The sequence below is a fragment of the Balearica regulorum genome, chromosome 19 (genome assembly GCF_011004875.1).
Source record: "Balearica regulorum gibbericeps isolate bBalReg1 chromosome 19, bBalReg1.pri, whole genome shotgun sequence".
In the NCBI taxonomy this organism is placed as follows: domain Eukaryota; kingdom Metazoa; phylum Chordata; class Aves; order Gruiformes; family Gruidae; genus Balearica; species Balearica regulorum.
The window spans coordinates 5,862,811-5,884,429 of record NC_046202.1 but is presented as its reverse complement, the minus strand read 5'-3'; the positions used below and the strand labels follow the sequence as shown (position 1 = coordinate 5,884,429).

The 21,619-nt window shown below is 45.4% G+C and overlaps 1 protein-coding gene across 2 annotated transcripts; it reads right to left on the bottom strand.

The window, feature by feature from the left end:
* Positions 1 to 4,466: 4,466 nt before the first annotated feature.
* On the bottom strand, positions 4,467 to 21,249 carry UNC119 (unc-119 lipid binding chaperone). Of its 2 annotated transcripts, none has more exons than XM_075771278.1 (5): positions 21,064 to 21,249; positions 10,747 to 10,860; positions 9,763 to 9,901; positions 8,823 to 8,995; positions 4,467 to 7,950 (listed from the first exon to the last, which is right to left on the bottom strand). In XM_075771278.1, exons 1-5 carry the CDS (start codon positions 21,185 to 21,187, stop codon positions 7,838 to 7,840), a joined length of 663 nt encoding a protein of 220 aa, XP_075627393.1. In that variant the 5' UTR covers positions 21,188 to 21,249; the 3' UTR covers positions 4,467 to 7,837. The 2 variants fall into 2 exon arrangements, with proteins under 2 accessions (XP_075627393.1, XP_075627394.1); XM_075771279.1 differs by having other exon boundaries at positions 9,763 to 9,865.
* Between the last annotated feature and the right edge of the window lie 370 nt (positions 21,250 to 21,619).

Below are 21,619 nucleotides of genomic sequence, written 5' to 3'. Positions count from 1 at the left end.
TTAACTTCCTTTCAGAAAGTAAATTTCATTATGTGTTTTCTATATTGCTGTTTGTAACTTCCCTGCCTGTTTTTATTTCTTGCTACAAATTACTTTCATATGCAAGCTTCATTAACATGGTTTACGCCCTCTACCAGAATAATTAAATTATTATTAAATAAAACAGGCCTTTGTTATTTAAGGTCCCATGTCAGTTTTCAAAATAATGGCTGGGAATCATCCAACTGCAATTATGCTCTACCTACCTAAATTCTCTTTGTAGTTTTAATTAATATACATTATCCAGCATGATTTCACCTCCTATTTTAAGTTCTGGTTTCGGAAAAAAAAAATCTCTGTAAAGCAATTACTCCTTTTTGTGAGCTTAAACAGGTAGAATAAATACCTTCATTTTATCCTAGCATGCAATGATAGACTTCTGTAATCTCAAAAAATTGTCTTTAAAAATAAAAAAGATACATTGTCTTAAAGGTATACATTGGGAAACTTGGAATAGTATATCGCTGAGAATTGTTCTTACTACAGTTAAGAAATGTTAAGGGAATGCAATTCACAGAGATGAATGCCCTTGAACAATGACAAAAGAATTAGAAGCGTGGTGTGAACACGTAAGATTTGCCACAATAGCTAAGCAGCTGACAAATGCCATAAGAAATAAGAATCTGAGGAGAGGTACAGAACATCTCCAGGATGATTAGGCATATTTATTAATAAATGAGACTGACATACTAGCTAAGGAAAAAAAAAATGAAAAAGCATTGGTAATGCAGTATATTTTTGGCAGACATTTAACACTGGGGAATTTTCTCTTGAATAAAATTTGGATTTTTTTTTTTTTTAAAGCATTCTTTTCAACCTCAGAAGATTTTCAACCAGTTCAGGTAATTATACTTAAGCATCAAAATCAGAGAGACTGTTTAACCTGCCTTATTAGAGTTATTAGTCCTGATTTTGCTATCATCTCCCCTGTTTAGGTATTCAGTGAAATCAGCATCTAGTCCTTTCAAGAATTCTAAGAAAATAGACCTGATGCTTCCAGTTGTTCGGGTAATTCCGAGTGTAAGCTTAATCAGGAGAGAACATCTAACCACAGAGAACTTGTACAGGCAAAACCAGAAACTATCCTCTGTTTTAGAATAGTCCGTAAGAGACTTTGAGTATATCTCCATTGCAGATTTCACACGAGCAATAGCTGAACAACGGTCACATTACAAACCTGTGCTCAGGTCATCACCTTATTGCTGAACTCAGTGCAAGTATTTCATGCAGCTCCAAGTAACAGTCCAAAAGTTAAAATCTCATATGAATAAATTTCTCCTGCAAGTTCCAGTACACAATAATTGTTCTGCTGGATACTGTGTTACTAAGGCATCCCCATCAAACAAAAACATTATACTTCTTTTCCTCTGAGAATAGGTAAATTGTTCTGCTTCACAGAGAAATACAGAGATATTCCCAGGAATTTTTGACTAAAACAGCAAAAACATCAAGATGGAATTACCCCGGTACAACTCACTTCAGTCTGAGCAGATGTTTCAGTTTTAGTCAATATGGCAGAGACAGCAATTGCAGGTGTCATATTAGTTTCAAAATTTGATTCTCCATAGTGCAGCTGGCAGATTTTTCAAAGCAGAACCTGGTGCATAACTACGAACTCCAAAGTTCTGTTAATCTACTTTGAAATTAATTTATTTTAATTTTGCCCCAAGATATTTTCACCAATCAGAAAGCTGAATCCCATTTAAACACTTTTAATGTAATTGTGTTACTCATGTAACTACGCAAACCACTGAAGTTTTTTTACATGTGCATTGCTTAGTTTATAATCATCAGAATGTGAAACTAGTAACATAAATTTGCACAAAACAATCTCAAATATTGATGGAAGATGTCTGAAATGAAAATGTAAATGTTTTTCATGTGCTAATATAAACATTTAAATAAAGTAGACAATCAGCCCCATTCTAGGATCAATAATTTATTTACTTTTTTACATTTTGCAATTTGTTACAGGAGAAGAAACACTTGCTAATGAAAGTGACATGTTTTTAATCATTTTCTGAGGTAATGGGAAAAGTTAAGCATATTCTCTAGTATGCACATTTATGACTAAGCTGCCAATATTAAATAATTTTAAGCAAGTGTACTCCCTATTCAATCCTTGTATAAATTAATTTTAGTACTTTCCTTCTCCTACAGGAAGACTAAATCATAGCATCTAATTTTCTTTATCCTGAAATCTCAATCCTTGCGCTCACTACTTATCTATCTGCAAACAACTCAAGCAGACTAGTTACTGAAGCCAAAGCCACAGAAGTGGATTCGGTGCCAAGGTTCCTTTTTCTCCTGGCAACCTACTCAGTTTCCTACTGTCCCAAAAGGAAACAAAAGACTCCCAGTTTTCTGAAAACCAGATTCTCTGCATGACAGTGCATTGCATTGCCACTACATGGGCCACAGTGGATGTTCTTATAGGAAACAAATCAGGTAACTTACAAGATAGAAAGAATTATAAATGAACTTGGTAAAAATGTTTCTAACATTTTCCCAATGGTATATTAACTAGAATCCTACTTTCCTTCCACAAAAAATATATATTTTTTATAAATACATTTTAATACAGACAATTCTGATTCTATGCAAAAAAGTCAATGTCACATTCAAACAGGTTTTCTCAGTGTAGCATTAAGATACAAGCAGACATCACAGTAGGCATTAACACAGTGATTCTAGGGAGGCAGTTAACTACAGCTTGTGAACAGATACACAAACACACAATTTCACCCGCTTAGTCAGACTGTCCTGTGATTTAGAAAACAACTGAGCTGTACTTGAGGCCTAGAGTATCACACTCTTCAAATATATTTCCATGTTTAGAAAGTGATACGAACTGTCAGTGGAATTTAATATTTGATTGAAACATTTGTATACACTTCAGTAGTGCTTATGCTGGCGGTATAGAAAAGAACTGCTAACAGAGGCTACCAGCTCTCTCAAACTCAAGAGAAAAAGCATTTACTCTTACCATGGCCTTAAAGATGTTGGTTCCAATTAGCTGAGATTAACTCTTTTCCTGTCCTTGTCCCTCTCCCTCATTTTTTCCCAAAGACAACTTTTACCAGTAGAGTCAGTGTACGTAAACCTGTCTTGCTTTTGTGCGACACATGCGGTTCTAGTTGCTCTTCCCTCCTCCCCCATTAAGGGATAGCAATAATCTCTATAGTTTCATACCTAATCAGATCTAATGAAAATTGAGCTGTCAACCATATTTTTTCAGGTTATGAATAATTAATAGAACATTTTTGTAATATGCATTAAGTATGAGAGTTGGATATTAGCATTTTCTCACCTTAAATAGCCCCCAAATAATCTTTGCGTGATTAAGAGTTCCCTTTAATTTTTGTCATGAAGATTGGAATCTAGTTTTTAGGGGTCAAGATGTATTTCTCAAAATACTTTAATAGTCAGTTTGCTCAAAATGAAGGAATTTGGAACTTGGTAGCTTGCAATGTTTCACACGCAGCCAGCCACCACTTTGACACTCTACACAAGCTCTTGAAATAAAACTGAAATGGAGGAGTGACGAATAGAGCTATATCTTACTGACCTGCTCAAAAACAAGATGTAGAGAGAGATGATGAGCAGGAACTAAACCCCAACACCTTGCTTGCAAACCTGAAGAGACTTTCTACATTAAAAAAAAAAAAAAAAAATTTCTTCTTGAGTCAGGGAGAGTGGATTGTTCAGTTATTCCATAAATGTTACCACATAAAGGATACATTCACAGAAACAATTTTGGCTTTTGTCACTGATCTGAGAACAAAGTTACTGAAAATTAAACTGTACTTACACTTGATGTGTTAATCTTAAAAATAAATTGTTCTCTTTCTGCCACTAAAGCTTGTGAATTATTAGACCATGCAGCATGGCAGTTAACCACAAATGTATTCCTGTTGCTTTTCTTTAAAAGAAGTAAAGCTTAAAGGAATCCAAGACTGAGAAAGTGAAAAAATCTGTTGAGTTATAATTTCCTTGTCTCTCAGAAAAATGATGTCACTATTAGCCCTCACACAGACTGTATCTTTTCCCAAGATTAATTCAGTCTGAAGTACACATATAATCATGTCTTATGACAGGAAACAGCTAGTCATTATTAGCAGATAATCTTGGTTAGCTGTTTGATGTTTTCTTTTACTTTCAGAAAGTCAGATCCTGAATTTCCAGACTGGCATGTTAAAGAGCTGTAGTGCTAATTAAAATAATTTTTTAAATGTGACCAAAGAAAAAAATACAAGAATTATCTTTCCAGAGCCAATATTGGGTGATTTTGTAGATGAAGTTCCAAAGTAAACCCAATAATGATTAATATTAAAATACAAAATAATAACTAGTCACAAAGATGAACAAATTCTTCTGTGAACAAGATCTGATTTTTCAACTCCTTTATAATAAGAATCAGCTGCAAATTTAAGGGAAAAAATGTGGGGTTTATTTTATGACTGACCTGAGAGCTCTCAGCTTCCTTTCAGATGAAAGTTGAAGTTGAAGTTGTTCAGTGCCGTACAAAGCATGGTCTTTAACATTAAATTTTACACGTAGTTTTAATGCAAAACAAGGACAGAAGCAGCATTAGAACAGCAACTGTCATGCAGAAGTTTTTGAAGAAACACTCTTCTAGTGCTTTTACGTGCAACAATGTAATGTCCCATGGCAACACCACCCATGATACTGCTGCATAAACAGGTAGAAAAGGAATGGCACCTCTCCCTTGGACAGTGATTCCTACATGTTTGTAAACATTGGGCATGTAGATGACCTTCCATAAATGCAAACAACCTGTTTCCAAGTGAAACGGAGAGATAACAATGATAACTGTTGCAGTGAAATACAGGGGAAAAAAACACCTTCCTTACACGTCCCACAGAAAGTTGTGTTACTTGCCTTGGTTTAAGAATCTGAACTTGTTATTTGTAGCAAATTGTGGGGACTTTGAAAAAAAGTAAAATTCCTCAAACTGAAAAGCTAAAGCTAAAATATGTTGAAATTTATTTTCTTGAAAATATCCAATATTTGTTCCTGTTTTAAAGTATTCCTAATAATAGAAGATAACAAATTCACTCAATAAAATATCTCCTATATGATTCACACTATATTTTCTGTTAGATTGAAATTACTCCCCATAGAATCTAAATTATCAGAACAGTTAGCAGAATTCAGGAGATCGGTAGCGGACAGACATCCTCTTACGTTTAACCTCAAACCTCTCATAAAATGCAGAGTGTCAGAAAGTCCATTCAGCAACATCCTGCACTACTGGGGACAAGGTAACTTTCTTTAGGGTTCTTTTTAAAGGAGCATGTCTACTGCTCAAGTTTTTGTTGATTACAGTAACATTTTTATGGAATTGCTTTTGAAGTCCAAAGTCTTAAAAGGAGGTAGCATAAAAAAGGAGCAGAACATGACTCCGATCAGCTGACAATGACATGCTCTACAGAGAGGATACTCCCTACCATAACCCAAGAGTCTGCACCAAAGTAGGATGACCACTCTCACCAAAATACACTGAGATGTATATTTCTGTTTGAAACATACATCTGTTTGATATGTGACTGGCAATTCGGGGCAAGCACCATTGCTAGAAATCTTTTAAAAAACTTATGCACAGAAGTGATTATTATGAACAGCAGGTGAAAGTTGAAAGATACCCTAAAAAAACCTGTATAGGATGCTAGATACAAACATACACACTCTCTTCTGTCTTCAAATCAATGTATTTTCTCCTTCAAGAATTGGAACAAAATTCATAGATACTTAAACTTGCAAAATGTCATTGAATATATAGATAATTAACAGCCCTGATGCAAAAAAAAAAAAAAAAAAAAAAGTGCAGGGGGGAGGAGGAGAATGATCTAGACTTTCTGAAACTATTTTCACCTTTAGTAATTATACTGCTATAAAATTTAATGATCAGTAGCTCAAAGCATTGTACAAATAATGAGGAAATTCTTTGTAACTCTCAAACAGTAAGTCAGCCGTAGGCTAATTGTATGATTTAATACACTAGAGACAAAAAATAGTGATAAATACAAGTCTCATTGTGATAATAATTACTACAAGATACTAGTTGTGTAAAATCAGTGAACTTTACGTACTTTCTTAGCTATCAATCTTAATAAAAAATTCTGTGCTGTGACCTAAACTCACTGCATTTTCTTTAGAAAACTGATCCTCTTTCAGAAGTAAAGAAAGCCAAGCCAAATACAAATGGTAACACATTTAACAGTGACCACAACCCCAACAAGAGCACAAAACCCTCCCTGTCCTTAGGCTGACGGCTACGTTTGGAACCATTTGTAGTTCTGTTTGACTTAGGCTGCAACTAGAAAGATGTTAATCACGACTGGAAATGGGATTTTATAAAAATTATTACAATCACACCTATCTGAGGCTAACGTATAATGTTCCACTTAAACTCACAGAATTAGACATGGAGACATCAAGTATTTATAGAAATATCTACAAACTGCAACTGCCTTTTATATTTTAAAGTATCAGTGAACTGACCTTTAGAGTAAGGGTTTCATGACAACAGGCTACCCCACGCAGCCTTCTCAGGTTTTGTTTTGCATACACTAATTTACTCTTTTGATGTTGCTACTTCTTTGCACTTCTGTCTTTCTAAGAAGCACATGCTGAGAAACTGGGGCAAAATTGGTCTTCTTATACAGTCTGAAGAGAGAGGTTCTGCTAAATTTTTGCTGTGCCTTAAAGTCCTACAGGTTTAGATTTGCTGTTTCACCTGTATTAATATCCCACACGAAACATTTTTAACAAAGGGAAAACACTGACATAACATTCTTCAAATTCAGATACAAATGGAAAATTGGAAATTCCTCACTCTCCAACTGCCCTAGACAAATGAAAGTGTTGCTCTAACAAGCAGTGCTGAAGCCCTTACCTTAGTATTGAGCAGAGGTGAAAGAAAATAGACATGGAAAACGTATAGCATAAGCTGAACGTTAGCTATGTTAAAATGCTAAATAAAGCTAAAATCCTTCCATTTTTCCCCGACTGTTCTGCAAGCAGTTTGCAAAAACTGAAATTAATGGAAAATACTTATGGAGGTTCGCAGACCCTCAATGCTATTTTGCCTTCATCTGAAACGTAAAAGGACAGTACCCAATTAAAAACAGCTCTGTCTTTGAACTCCTGGTGTTCATTGCGAGTGTTTGCAAGATTAAACAGAATATTACATAGAAGGAACAAAACTAAAGGATGAAATACTTATTTAGAGAACTAATCTAAAGATGAAACTTGCTTTTGTAAGGTGTTATGCTCAACATTTTCAACCGGATGCACAAGTTAAATTGGCTGTGCCTTTGAAGCATTCGCAAAGAGAAACAAATAAACAAAACTCTGCATTTGCATCCATCCACTCGCGTGGTTGCTCATATTACATTCTTTGAGAAAGCAACCACGTCCTGAAAGATACATGAGGGCAAGAACACAAATCCGCAGAATTAGGGCAAAATCCCCCACGTCCCACAAGGCCATTTTTCAAAGCAGACACTTAAAGAACTTAGGGAAGTGGTATCCAAAGATCATTTAGCATTGTAGAACCGCTTAAAGTTCTGAAGAACCGGGTCTGTTTCAAAGCTCAAAAAGGACGAGACTGGCAAATTTAGTCATGAAACTCCTACTGTGGCAAAGAGTCCTTGGTTTGTGGATCCTTGTCCGGTTGATACTGCAGGCAACGGAACCGAAGGTGTTGGTATCCCTGACGACTTCGATAGGAAAAGGAGGGAAGGCCAGCGCAGGTCGGCTGTGCGTCCTGTGCTCAAGGTCCTCCGCTGTACGAATAATCTGCCTTGTTGTGCATCACCAGCTTGTTGTCTACAAAGTAGAAACTGTCCGACTGTGTCTCATATGGATGAAGGATCATCTCTCGAACTGCAGGGGGGAAAAAAGAAAATAAATTAAAAATTAATCGTGTTACACAGAAGCCCTACACTCTGCACTGGGTTTCAGTTACATTTACTAGCATTGCTCAGATAGCTGCAAACTCTCAAGTGAAAAACCAAAACCAAAACAGGAACCTACCCAAACCGTTCCTTGACAGTATCTTTTAAAGAACTCAAAGATCATCTACATACGTGAAGGCACCGTACAAAGTGTAAGTGCTCTACCTAACCTCAACATCACATTAGAGTTTGGGAGTATTGTTTTGCTTTGTTTAAAAAAAAAGTGGTAAAAGGGCAAACTCAAAAGAAATTTGTTCTGGTGTGACAGTAAGTAAGCAGCAGCGCATCACTATTTGCTACAGACTGTAATATTAGTGCTGACATAGATGATTAGGGGTTGTAAAGAATATAAAGTCACACAGATTTAGTACTGATGTTATTGTGTCTTGGGAGAGAGGAGAGAAAATAAAAGTTATGTTCATACTAAAACTAAAACCTCTCAAGCTATCAATATAGCACATCAAACATTAAACCAGAACGTAACATTTAAGTCACCCGTTTATTGGGTGTCTTTTTAATCCTAGTTTTTTGCTTGTTTTATAACACAATTATCTTTTTTCTCCCTGACACTGAAGCTTCTATTTTATGAATTAAAAAAAAACAAAACAAAACAACTGTCTGGTGGGTGACAAGATATGTGCTACTAGAAACCAAAATCTGTATTAATGCAGATACAAAGCTACCTGGAAGTATTCTACCCTACTCACTTTCTACAGACAGCTTTTAAGAAAGGGCTTCTTCAAAACACCTTAGATAGATTAACATCACTGTGTGGTAACGCAGTAATTAAAGAGAGCTTACTGAGATCCTCAGAGAGCTGTGGGAATTCATAGATGTGCTCACAAGTATTTTTACTGCTGGGGATGCAGAACCCAAATTCAAAATCAAAACTCTTAAGCAATTGATCCCGGAAGTAGTGCCTCTCAATCATGCGGAAGTTATTAATGGGTTTGTCCCCTACTGTGAATTCCACCCTGAAAAAGAAGGATAAGATTGAAATGAGCTTTCTTGCCTAAGCAATGTTTGCAACCATTCCTGAAAGGTGTAAGAGAGCTCGTCAAAAAAAAAAGACAAAAATATAAAGTAATGGTATGAACCAAGTTATGGTTTCCTCTTAAAGCATGCTACAGGGACACACCATAGCATTACAAATCCTAGATTATACCATTGTTTGATTCTTTTTACTCAAGAAGAAAAAAAAAAAAGACATGCCAGACAATTTTACAATCTTAAACTCATCTTTAGTGCAGAAAAGATCCCTCCAACTACACTGGATAGGCACTTCACTAGATCACTCACTAGAGTGAGTACTAGAGTTAGTAGTAAGTTAGTAGTAATACTACTAAAGAAACAATACGCTCTGTCACCTTTCGCCTGAAAGATACTTCAGGTGTCACATTTTGGTGTGGTTTATTGATGAGTACAAGGCAGCACGACCAGACACATCAAAGATCACTGTGGTATATAAAGGGTCAAGCATTATTGCACCATTTCAGGTGCATCTATGGACTAATGGGATTTGGGGAATGCAACGTGGAGGCTGCAGACACATCTTCCGAAGCGGGCAGAGCCTCTGACAAACAAACTATAATGCACAGAAAAGAGTTGGAATATCTGGGTAGTCTGTCCACCTCGTTTTCCCCCCTTTTCTTCCTGACAGGATCAACAAGCAAGAGCCACTTTTTATAAGATTTCTGTTGTTTCCTGTACTAGAAAAGGTAGAACAGGAGCAATTACTTACGTGGCTCCCACTTGCCGAAGTCTAAGAAAAGCTGGGGTAAACTGATAGCGTACAAACCGTCCAGCATTGGGGTCAATGTCCTTCTTGTCATTGTGTTCACGTTCTGGAAAAGCGCAAAGTAAAGCTCCGTCACAGTCGTCTGAGAAACAGAAACCAGTGATAAATAACTGGCAATCACACATTATCGAGTCATATAAGCCAGGAAACTATTCTGAGAAAGCCTGATGACATGTTTACCCTCTTCCTATCCTCTCTAAGGCATCAACTACTGGTCACTCAGAGACAGAGTATTGAGAGTTGGCCCTTTGATACACTTCTTATCTTCTGCTCCCACCTCGGATTCAGGATTGCAGTGTGACTCTGAACCGGCCACTTCGCCCCAGCATGTCTGGTTTGCTACCTCTAAGCTATCGAAACCTTCCTCTCACCTGCAGGGAGACGGGGAAGATTTAAAAGAGTGATTGATCAGGAAAGGAACAGTTGCCCTGGTTTTTCATTACCAGCGGCAACAGGTAACGCTTTGGTGGTTATATGTGACACCTAAGAATTATGAAGAAAATAAAAATACGCAAATTTTTGGTTTGTCTGATTTGCACAATTGACAAAGTTTCTCCCTTTTGGAAATACCATTTTCCTGACTCCTGAGTGAAGATGTTAGACTAACAGTTAAACTACATACAGGGGGACTCTGGCTGATGAACAGCCAAGACACTAACACATGGTGACCTCCTCCTCCTCCTCCTCCGCTCCTGTTTACAACATCCATCTGTCCTTTCTCATCACAGATGGCAATCATACGAATACAGCAGCAATGACTTCTGTTCACTGTGTTGGTACAGAGGGGCACCTGAACAGTATTTCTGCCGCAACCTGGGACTCTTGCAATTGAGACCATCTTCTATTTCGGAGAAACGTGTTGAGTAAAAGAGGTGGAAAAAAGGCAAAAGGAAGTTCGTGAAAACAGGGGGTTTTGTGTGCACTCACCTGAAGCTGCTGGTTTGGTGATTTCAAACAAGACTGTGCCAGATTCCATGTCCCGGATTTTGAACCTGGTGAAGTCAATCTTGTAAACATTTTCCTCTGGAGTGCACAAATAATCTGCAGAGGAAAGCAAATGTAAATGAAGGCTGCCCAGAACTACCAGGTATTTCTGGCTGCTCTTTGGAGGTCACAGCCAGTAGTGAGAACATCTCTGCTACTACCCTGGTTTTAATGCAAAACTGAGGTTTATGAAGACAGTCCCAGTTCTGAACGCTCACACTGCCCTGCTTGGACAGGACAAGGAAAAAGCTTCTTTCCCCCAGCACTCGGAGGTCATCACCTTTTTCCAACCCTGTGCCAGCATCTTCTGCATCCATTTCCCCTCAGGGTTTTGAGAACAGTCAGCACCTCCATCAAATCCTAGCCTTCTCAGTGTAAGAGGCTTTGCCTCTTTTAAAAACTGCCCTCCGGCAGAACGCAAGTGTTAAGCAGCTTTATGAGCACTAAGCCTGCACTTAACTGGAACAGGAGCGTCCTCCTCCCTTGTCCCACCTCCCCCAGCTCCAGCCCTCCGCAGACAAGGGATGGCCTCTTCTCTCTCCACCAATGCTCGTCCCGTGCGAGGACTTTTTTTCCTCAGCACTGAAAAAGGCGTTGAAGCCTTTCCCTGTATTAGGAAAGCCAGTCTGGGAACAAAAGCCCTTCCCCGCTTCCACCAGAAAAAGTCATTGGTTCTGGCTTCAGCCTTGCTGCACCCCAAGACAGCTTCCTGGCCCGGGCATCAGCCTCCTCTCTGGCCAAAGAGCAGCAGTACTTCATTTTCACTGCACATATAAGCACAGATCGAAAGCAGCTCCAATAACTGACTTTATCCTGACAAACCTAAATAAATGTTGTATGCATGCAAGCTGGGTTAGCTTTTGAATGACTGTGCATCTGCGTGTTGTAGGAGACTTGTTTTGGAGGTTCTAAGGTGAAAGTAATACTTTAACACTCTAATTCTAAGCCCTTTCTCAGCTACTAATTCCTGCTGTTAGCCTGAGTTAATCACTTCTTTCTGTCTGCTTTCCTATTTTTAAAATTCAAACACATCCATCCACCTAAGGCTTATTCACTGAATATATGAAAACAAGTTACAGCATACTCTGAGATCATACCTGCCCATTACAACCCCTGCTTCAGCGCTGGCATAACAAATCGGGTACCTACGTTACGGCTGGGGGACGTGGTTCATGGGCACTGGTTAGCACATCCCCTAGATAAGGAGTTAATAAAAGATTGCTGTAGTATAGTAAGAGAACATCCCAAATGCCACGCAGCGCAACTACCAGACAGCAAGGCTCTCGTGCTGGGATCTGTAATTACAGAAATCAGGTCCTTCCGTAACGAGAGACAAAGATAGCCGTAGTCAGCGCTATGGAAGATTCCTCCTGGGTGCTACTGAGCATGAGCTACACATCTAGCACCTGTACTTTCCTACAAGCCTTTTACTCTTTGCAAATCTCCTTAACTTGGAGAACCGTCTGACTGCTCACTGGTACGAGGAACAGAGGTGGCACACATACTCTCCGGACAGTTTTACTACTCTCCATCATCACCACCAGATGGTGAATGCTCACAGGAGCTGGGCTTTAAGAGACAGGACTGGTTTTGAAGCATCTCTGGCATTGGGCATGGAGGCTTCCCTTTCCTGTCAACACAGCACAAAGAAAAACTAACACCAGTACCCACACTATCAGGAAGAACAAGATAAAAGCTCAACCTTTTTACTACCACAAGAAAATGCAAGCCTACTGTTAGACAAACTAGCCTAAGAACTGCACAAAAATCTTCTTTTCCGTCTTTAACAGTAGCCAAGGAAATGAGACAGAAATTTAAATCAACCCCTTGCCTTAAGCCCCAACGTTTAGCAATCCTCAGGTAGACATCCTGCAATTACACAATGATTTTAGGTTCTAACACATCAGCCAGCCCAAATTCTTAACCCGTCCCACAACTTCCCTGCTCCAAGCAGCCACATGCAAAACACAAATTGACGGAAGCAGGCACAGCTTCCCGCAGTCCCAGCTTCGTCTCCCTCGGCCCACGGCCACGCTCGGACCAGCTGCTCTCCACGAAGGCAAAGGGCTGTACCAGCACAGGCTGGCGGTCGCCTGGGAGCCCGGGACACCTTCCCTAGAGCACGCATGCAAAGACGGAAGCCGCGTTTGTCTGCAAGTTAATTATTAAGTGGTTTTCCTCCTGCAGAATTCCTGCCCATCCAGCACCATGGCAACAGCTTTATCCCCCTCCTTGGCAGCAGCGTTGCTGCAGTAACAGTGTCCATGACTCATCTGGAAGAGAGGAGAGTCAAGCAGAGGCACCAAAGAGAAGTAAACCCCGGGCAGAATCCCCACCAGGCTCCTGCTCGTTGATGTTTGCATCCCCGTACTGTATTTTCCAACTCTTTTTGCACTGAAAAATATTTTAAACCTTTTTTTAAGAAAAACCAAACAAACAAAAAAAAAAAAAAAGAAAAACAACCCCAACATGCCAGTATCTAACTGGATGACATCTGGGAAGATTAGCTGCTACAGTACTGTAATCAAGTGGTTTTTCCTCCTCCAGCAGTGCCCAGTCTCCTAGCAGGGGGGAAAAAAAAAAAAATAAATAAAAGAGAGATATGTATTCCTCTCAGTCAGTATTAAATTTTCTTGCTGCAATTTCTGTTCAAAAAATCAATCAGAGTAGCCATGTGCTGGTTTTTCCCCATACATCACAGAAGCCCACAGCTACACTGGAAGGTCTTACTGAGAACGGGCTGCTTGCAGCTGGCAGATACTTCTGCGTAGCTGAGCACTGTCAAATTTGCTAATCTCATCCCATACATACTTATTTTTAAATTACTGTAGGGCCCAGTTGCCCACACTTCCGTGACGCGCTTAAATGTATCATCTGCTTTCATTATCCTAATTCACCGTCACCACAAGTTGGGGAATGGAAGCACCATCCGTGTCTATTTTAGTTAGACGTAAGGCAGCTCAAACCTCCATCGAGTGAAGAGGATCCTTACAAGAAAGGTAGGCTTGGTCTGCAGGACAGAACGTTTTCTCGTTTGTTCCACTTCCCCTGAATCAGGTCACGTTGTTTCCCCGTTAATAACCAAATAATGATGGTATCTCCCCAAACAAGCCCTCCGTACTCACCTGATTCAGGGCTGACAGGGAGCACACTGCACAAGGGATGAAGGGACGGACACATCAGCGCTGGCCTAGGAACCCTACAGATTGGCTTTTGCCCTGAAGTACTCACATTAAGTTGTGCAAAAACAGGTCACAAAAGAGGGACATACTCCTTCCTAAAGCCCATCCCAGAGCTCCACACCCAATCTCTTCCTGGAAAGAGTTTGCCAACCGAGCTGAACTTGTTCTCAAAGCAAAGAACAAACTCCTGCACCTTGCCCAAGCCTGGCACTAGCAGCTACTGCTCACTCACACGTCACTGTTCCTGCTGGTCCCTCTGCAGCTTCTTTCCCATAATCTCTGTATCATGCCCAAAGATCTGCAACTCCCCACTATTAGAGACGTTTTCTTTCGTAAGACACTTTCTTTCTTAAGACCTACCATGGTTTTGAAGAGTTTGGAAGCACAACTAGCCACACTGCGGTGGTCTCGGGAAGCAGCAGAGGTGATGGACTTCCTGAGCCAGACACAATGGATTCCTCAATGAATTCTCCTATTCCCTTTGCACAACAAAGTGATTCCAAAATAAACCCAAACAGCAATCTGTGGCAAGGCATTCATTAGGAGGTCTCCAGCGTTGTTATCAGAAACCGTGGATGCTCATTCCCCGTTACAGTTCTGAGGTGGTACCTCTGCTGTCCAACCCAGGGAAGAGCCGGTTCTCATCCAGGAAACCTTCCTCCCCTCCCAAGAACAACCAAGATTGCAAAAGAGAGCAGCAGAACAGCCTGGACAACGACAGCAGGCACCGCCTATTCTCTTGTGAACAATGGTACACTGTGACCCGGGGTACATATTTCCAGCCATATATATTTTAGCAAGCTGGTGTTAGAAAGGAGCACAAAAGGTGAGGGCTAACACAACACTAGATAATGAGAGAGAGCTAATGAAGGCACTTTCTCCTCCTGCCCTCTCCCTGTTATTTCAGTTATCCAGTGGATGAGATTAGGTGTTTGATCCTCCTCAGAGAAAGCTAAAAGCCGATCCCATATTTTCAGATTTCCTTTGCGACCACCCCGCCAGGCACATTTCATCAAGAGGAGTTCATGGGAGCAACAGGGTTAGCGCTCCGTGTTGTGCTCCTTCTCTGCAATCAGGAGGAAGCACGTGTCCCCTCTCACAGACACTGCAGATATTTCTGCGGTGCTCATCGGAGCGTCTAAGCTCAGATCGGGCAGCTCCTATTTTAAGACTTTAATAGCCCACAAAGGAAAGCAGAGTGTACCTGGGGTAAGAAAGAACACAAAATCTGGTTGTGAGAATGGGCGTAAATCAGGAGGATGGTGTACAAGAAACTGATGCAACGGCAGTGACTTGCAATAGGGACATCTCTCCCCAGCACAGGCAATAACAAGAATTTGGGGAATGAGAAGGCTCCTGTAGCTATGCAGGCCTATTTCTTAACATGCATTAGCCAACAAGGTCAGAAGCTATTTTGAAGACAACTCCCAAGGCATAAGCCAGGTATAAAGCAAAGACAACTGCAGATGAATTGCTAGGAGCTGGAGATTAGGAGATTATCAGATTGAAGAGTCTCAGGAGGAAGCGAGTAAAAATAGCACGAACCCCATGAAGATGCGGAGCGGTGACGCAGGACAGAGTGCAAGACCTCGAGGGGAAGGCAGGGCAGGTTTCAAGCGGTATCGATACGTCTGCTCAGACAACAGGAGTTCAATTAAAGAAAAAACTAAACCATTTCCCCCGCCCCCTGCCTCAGCAGCTCACGTCCCGTAAGCAGAGGGGCAGAGAAACAAGCTAAGCCAGCCAGGATCCGCTCCATTGCTAACGCCGTGGGGTTTGGATAAGCAAAGTCAGCGGGGGCAAACGGGGAGGGAGGCACCCGCAGCCCCCCCCCCCCCCCAGCCCTTAGCTCCGTAATTAGCCCCCAAGGAACAATCTCGCACCAGGAGGATCCCACAGGAGTTTCTCTGCAGCGGCACGTTTCCTCGCCACCGCCGTGACTGAAGCGCAGGGCTGCGTCCCAGCAGGCTCGAGCTGGGGCACTTACAAAGGTCCCTGTGGCCCGTGAGGTGTTCCCACCACGCACCCAGTCCTATCGCCTGGCTCGCCGCACTAACGGCTCTGGGGTTTGTGCCAGCCTACTCACTTGTTGGGGTTTGGTTTTTGTTTTTTTTTTTTAGCTAGAGCTTTCCACACTTCACCTTCTCACAATTAATTTGATCACAAATCCTCCAGGCCTTGTTAAGGAAGGATGGAGCTGCTCTTCCCCCATCCCCAAAGCCTCCAGGCGCTCTTTCCTGCCCTTTTCTTTATGCTGATTGCACTCAAACTCTGAAACCACGTGCACAACGTGAACAAAATCAGCTCACTTTGCTCTCACGCGGGGTTGAGCCGGCGCAGTCAGGCTCTGCCCAAACCCCCAGCCTCCCCCTTACCTTTGCCGTTCCCACCAGGGATGGCCCAAACCCACAACGCCGGGAGGAGGAACCCACTCTGGTGTCACCCCGTGCTACACACACGCCGTGCATGCTGCCCCTGGAAATCTAACAGTCCATATTGTACCGCGAGACTACTAAAAAAAAAAAAAGAAAAAAACCCAAAACAACAAAAAAACCCTTCATCTGCACAGCACCTCGAGTTGCGCGTTATCACAAAGCCTCGAAAAGGTTCACAACGTACGTGGCGTTGCGGAGGAAAGAAGTCGTGGTGAGAGCAGCTTGACACGGCTCTGGGATATCGCTCTGCGACAAGAAATCAGCATATCAAAACGCTTTTACACATCACAGCCCCGGACAACTCAGAACAGTGATTCATTAACCTCCTCACAAACACCACCAGCTAATCAGAGCTCCTACTACAATAAATTTTCCCAATTAATTGGGGAAGGAAAAGAAAAGTCATGGTCCGGGAATGGCTTTGTAGATTGATTCACACACATCGGCTTGTGTGAACGCTACAGGGAAACTGGTAGGAAAGTCACCCAGGAAGGGCAGCCCTCTGCCAAGCTGGCCTTTAGCTAAAGCTCCTAAGAGAAGTCTCAGAGAAATCCTAAATGACAGCTCGAGGAAGAGATTAGTTTCAGAAATGATTAGCCATGTGCTCCTTATTTTTAGGTTTTGTTTTGTAATTGTTTCCAAGTATGTAATCAATTCTTTAACCCTTTGGTTTGCTATAATAAAATAAGCTTTAGAATAAAGCTTAAAGTATAAACTTTAATCCAGTATGTCAGACAAACTGTACAGGTGCCTGAAGCTGTGATAAGCAGGGCAGTCTCGGAGGCTGAAGCTCGCCTGGTTACGTATCTGTTGGAAGGCTGGTGTCGCTGCACGCTGACAAAAGGGGATGACATTATGGGGGCTGTAATATCATCTTTCTGCTGGCCACCGGTGACTCTAACCCCAAAGACGGAGGAAGAAATGAAAGCTCTGCTTACATTAACCTTGCCCTGCAGCTAGCATGGGAGTAGCACGGCGTGACCCAGCAAAGCTGCAAGATGCAGCACGGTCACAGACACGAGGGACGGAGCCCGGGGACGACAGGCGCCAGCTCCTCAGCTGGCTCCGTCAGGCAGGACACGGCGTTCGCAGACACCGACGTCCCAATAACTGCAGACAGACTCCTCTGATCCTCTGGCTGCTTCAGTAATTAACTGCAATTTGAACTGAGCTCTGCCCCGCTCCTTTGCTAATCCCAAGTTAATCGCATCCTAAGGTTTTTCCCTCTTTTTGTAACAGCAGTTGGGTGAGCAAATAATGAATCTTGCTAATTGCAAAGAAAATGGCTCATTCACCTTACACCTCATCCCGCTGGAGCAGCACCAGAGCCAGCCCAGCCAAAAGGCCCAGATATTCTGGGGCAACACCCCAGATCCATCAGGCTGGACCCTGGCATGCCTAGAAATGTTGTATAGCCATGGAACCGCCGGAGAATTTAAGATCAAAAGGACAGTTTGCACAGCTCCCTCTTTAAGCTCAGAGCAGAGCCCAGCTCTGCCGGCTGGTTACAGACCAGGTTCCTCTGCACCAGCTCCTGCCACGGAGCCACATCCTGCATCTCCACCCTCCCCAGCCCCAGACATTTAACGCTGGGTCATCCTTCAGCCGTACCTATTGGAACGGCCCAGCTGTGCTTCCTGATGCAAAAGCAAGGGCTTTCCCTCGCCCCAAACGTCAGAGCAGGGCTAACAGCCTGCCCGCAGCCTGCCCGCACGCTGCCTGGTCAACAGGTAGCGACCACAAGCAGCAGTTTGGCATCCCAGAGAGCCGGCTCCTCCGGGGCTGAGCAGATTTGCTCAGTGTATCGAGAAGCACCGAGGCGCTCCGCAGCAGGCAGAGCAAGCGCAAGATGGCAAAACCTGGCTCTAAAAGAACGTCTGCAAGATCAGCACACCGCAGGCACGCGCAGGGCTGGAAGGGACCTCCCGGGTGCGAGCGCGACGCCCCGCTGCCACGGGCAGCCATGCTACGGAGTCCCTTCTCTAACTGGAGCCATACTGGACTCCACGTAGTCGTTTGGATTCTGCCTCTCCCACGCAAGCTGGAAGGCCGTTCGGAAACACACAGGCTACTTGTAGTGTAAGTATTTCTAAAACACACGTTCCTGCAGTACCGAGCCCACCTCTAACGTGGTTTATCCTGGGTTGTCTTTGCTGAAGCAATGTTCAAACATGGCCGGACCACCCCAGGTCAGCACAGCTTAACCGCAGTCCCTCGACAGCGCGAGTTACCGTGTTACTGGCCCAGGAATTTGGATAAAGAGGAATTATACTCCATCTGGAACAACAAAGGACATCCAGGGCACCAGGACACTTCTGCTGCAACCCCACCACCAACTCCCCTTCAACTTCAAACTGACTGGAGCACCACAACTTTGGGCATCAAAACCAGAATTGCTGAAATGGGGTGTCGTGTCTGCCCTGACTCAGCATCTCCACGGGAGAGGTTGGGGCTGGGGTAGCCATGAACTTATCTCCTGCAATCTGCTCCCTCCTCCTCCCTGCAGCACCCTCCGCTCAGAGCAGAAGACGGGAACGGTTTCATGTTGGTATTTTTGGCAATCTGTTTTTAAGAGCTTGCTGCGGTGCATGGAAATGAGAAAAGGCCACAGAATGCCCCAAATAATCCTTACGCATTAAGGACCAGGAAAATACTCTTGTACCTTTGCTCTCTGTGTTAAACCCACCAGGTGGAAAACTGAGCTTGAGAAGGGGTGCTGCAAAACATTCCTAGGTAATAGGACACAATATGCTCAACGTGGATGTATCGTATACCTGTATCCCCAAACGCGCACCGAGGATTTTCAGGTGCTGGCTCCCATGTACCCAGCAGGACGGACAAGCACTTCCCACGGGAAGGCATTACCCACGGCTCATCGCAGCGCCTGCTGCTTCTTCGGCACGACCCATCCGCACCCCCGTGCTACCCTCGTACCAGAAAGTCTTGTAGTAGGAAGGGAGCAAAACATTTGCACATGTTTCACATCTTCCCTGTGCTTCCGTGGCTGGAAGAGGCAGTTGACAACCAGCACGGCTCCCGGCCCGGCTCTGAAGCCAGCATGACCAGCTCTGCCCTCCCTGCACCCCGGGAACGCAGGTGCTTCCCAAGAGCAGCGGCAGGGCCAGGGCCAGCCACTGCCACGCGCCACCCACGCTGGCCAGAGAGATGCCACGTGAGGTCTGCACGCCCCGGCAGCGAGGGTGCGGGGTGGCCGTGTGCCCGCAGCCCCTCCAGACTGCACCGCCGAAGGCAGGGACACGCGGGCTACTGTAACGCAAGCATGCAAAGCGCTTAATGCGGCCATCGCTTGGATTCGCCGTCTAACTGCTGTTCCTCCGACTATGCTGGCAGCACACTTCGGCGCCTGCTGCACAGCTCTTCCTGCTACAGCCAGGGGATTTCAGGGCCCGGGCAGTGAATCACACTGCTGCAGCCCATCAAAGCATCTCAGCTCGGAGAAGGGGGCCCAAGGACCCCCCAGCATCAGCAGCCCCTCCTTCAGAGAAGCCTCCATAACCCCTTCCTGAGTGCTAACGCCGCGGCCCCGCAGGGCTTTCCTCCCGCCCTCCCTTCCACCCTGCTCACCGCGCACAGGCCCACAGAGCTGTCTGCACGCACCGATACCCACAGCCGCATCCTTTCTCTCCAGGGCTCGTCACACCACACGGCCCTGGCCTGCGACACGAAACCTGCTCTAACGCCGCATGGCAGAGCCCTCCGAGGCACAGAGGAGCACGGCCGGACACCCTGGCCAGCCCCCTCCTCCCTGCCAGCGCTCTTCTCCCCCTGCCCAACCCGCTGCCTGCAGAGAGATGACCCAAAGGTCCCAGGACATGCAAAAAGGCTTTTTTTGGGAGCGGCAGGGCAGGCTCCCCCTGGGCACACCATGGCACATGCCTTCTCCCAGCCCGGCCGGCGTGCTGCAATCCTGACGGGTCCAACGCAGCCACCGCCGCGCCGGCAGCTGCCTGGTCCCAACCGAGCTGTTCCGCCAAGCACAACAAACCCTCCAGCCGGCACGCTCCCGCGCCTGCCGTCCCCTGAGGATGCTCTGAACGCCAGCAGCCCTGTATTGGGGAAGGGGAAACTGGGGGGCTGCAGGATGGGGCTGCAGTGAAGCCCCCCCCATGCTGCTGCCAGGGATCCAGCCTGTCGTGTCCCCCCGCAGCAGGCGCAGGCATGGGGCTCAGCTTGGCCCAGCCCTGTGCAAAGGGGCACAGACACGGGAGAGGGGCGACAGCACCGAGGAGCATCTCACCACTGACCTTTGACCCCGGGGGGGGGGAGAGGGGGGAGACACGATGGGGAGGGGGACCTGCTCCACAGCCTGTGCATCCCTGGGGGCAGGGGGGGGGGGGGAAGGCTGCATCCCCAGCCCTGAGCCTCAGGACCGGGCATCCCCCGGTGGGGAGAGCCGGTCCCCGGTCCTTAGGTGGCACCCAGAGCCCAGGGGTACCGCACCCCCACTCCTCACCCCCCGGGGAGGGGGGGACCGCCCCCCCCCCGCCCATTAGTCCAGTCCCCTCGCCAGCCCCAAGGGGGACGCGGTCTCCATCCCCCGCACCCCCGGGTCTGCCCGCCCCCCCCCCCCCCCGACCTCCCCGGTCCCGCCGCCCCGGGGCAGCCCGGTCCCCGGCACCCACCGCTGGTGACCCGCTGCAGCCCCAGCACGTCGTCGGGCCCGATGAGCGCCTTGCGGCCCAGCTCCTCCTCGGTGCGCGCCGCCGCCGCCGCCGCCCCGGCCCCGCCGCTCTTCTTCACCTTCATGGCCCCGTCACCGCCGCCGCCACCGGTGTGAGCGGCCCCGGCCCCGCTGCGCGCCGCCCGCCGCACCGGGAGGGGCATCGCCGCCCCGCCCCCCGCCCGGCCCAGCACCGCCCGGCCCAGCTTGGGGGCGGGGGGGGGGGGGAAACGGGACACGGGGACAAGGGAACACGGCCCCCCCCCCCCCCCCCCCGCTGCCGCTGCTCCGAGGGGCTCTGAGCACCCCCCGCCAAACCGCCGTCATGGGGATCGGCCCCCCGGGGTGTGTGTGTGTGTGTGTCCTGGAGCCTCTGGGCAAACAGCCCCCCAAAACCTTGGAGATGGACCCTATACCTGCCTCTGAGAGCACGGGGGGGGGGGGGGGGGGCCTATAACTGCCCCCCAAGAACATCAGGCTAATACACTGAATGGAGGAGCTGGACCCCATTAAGGTGC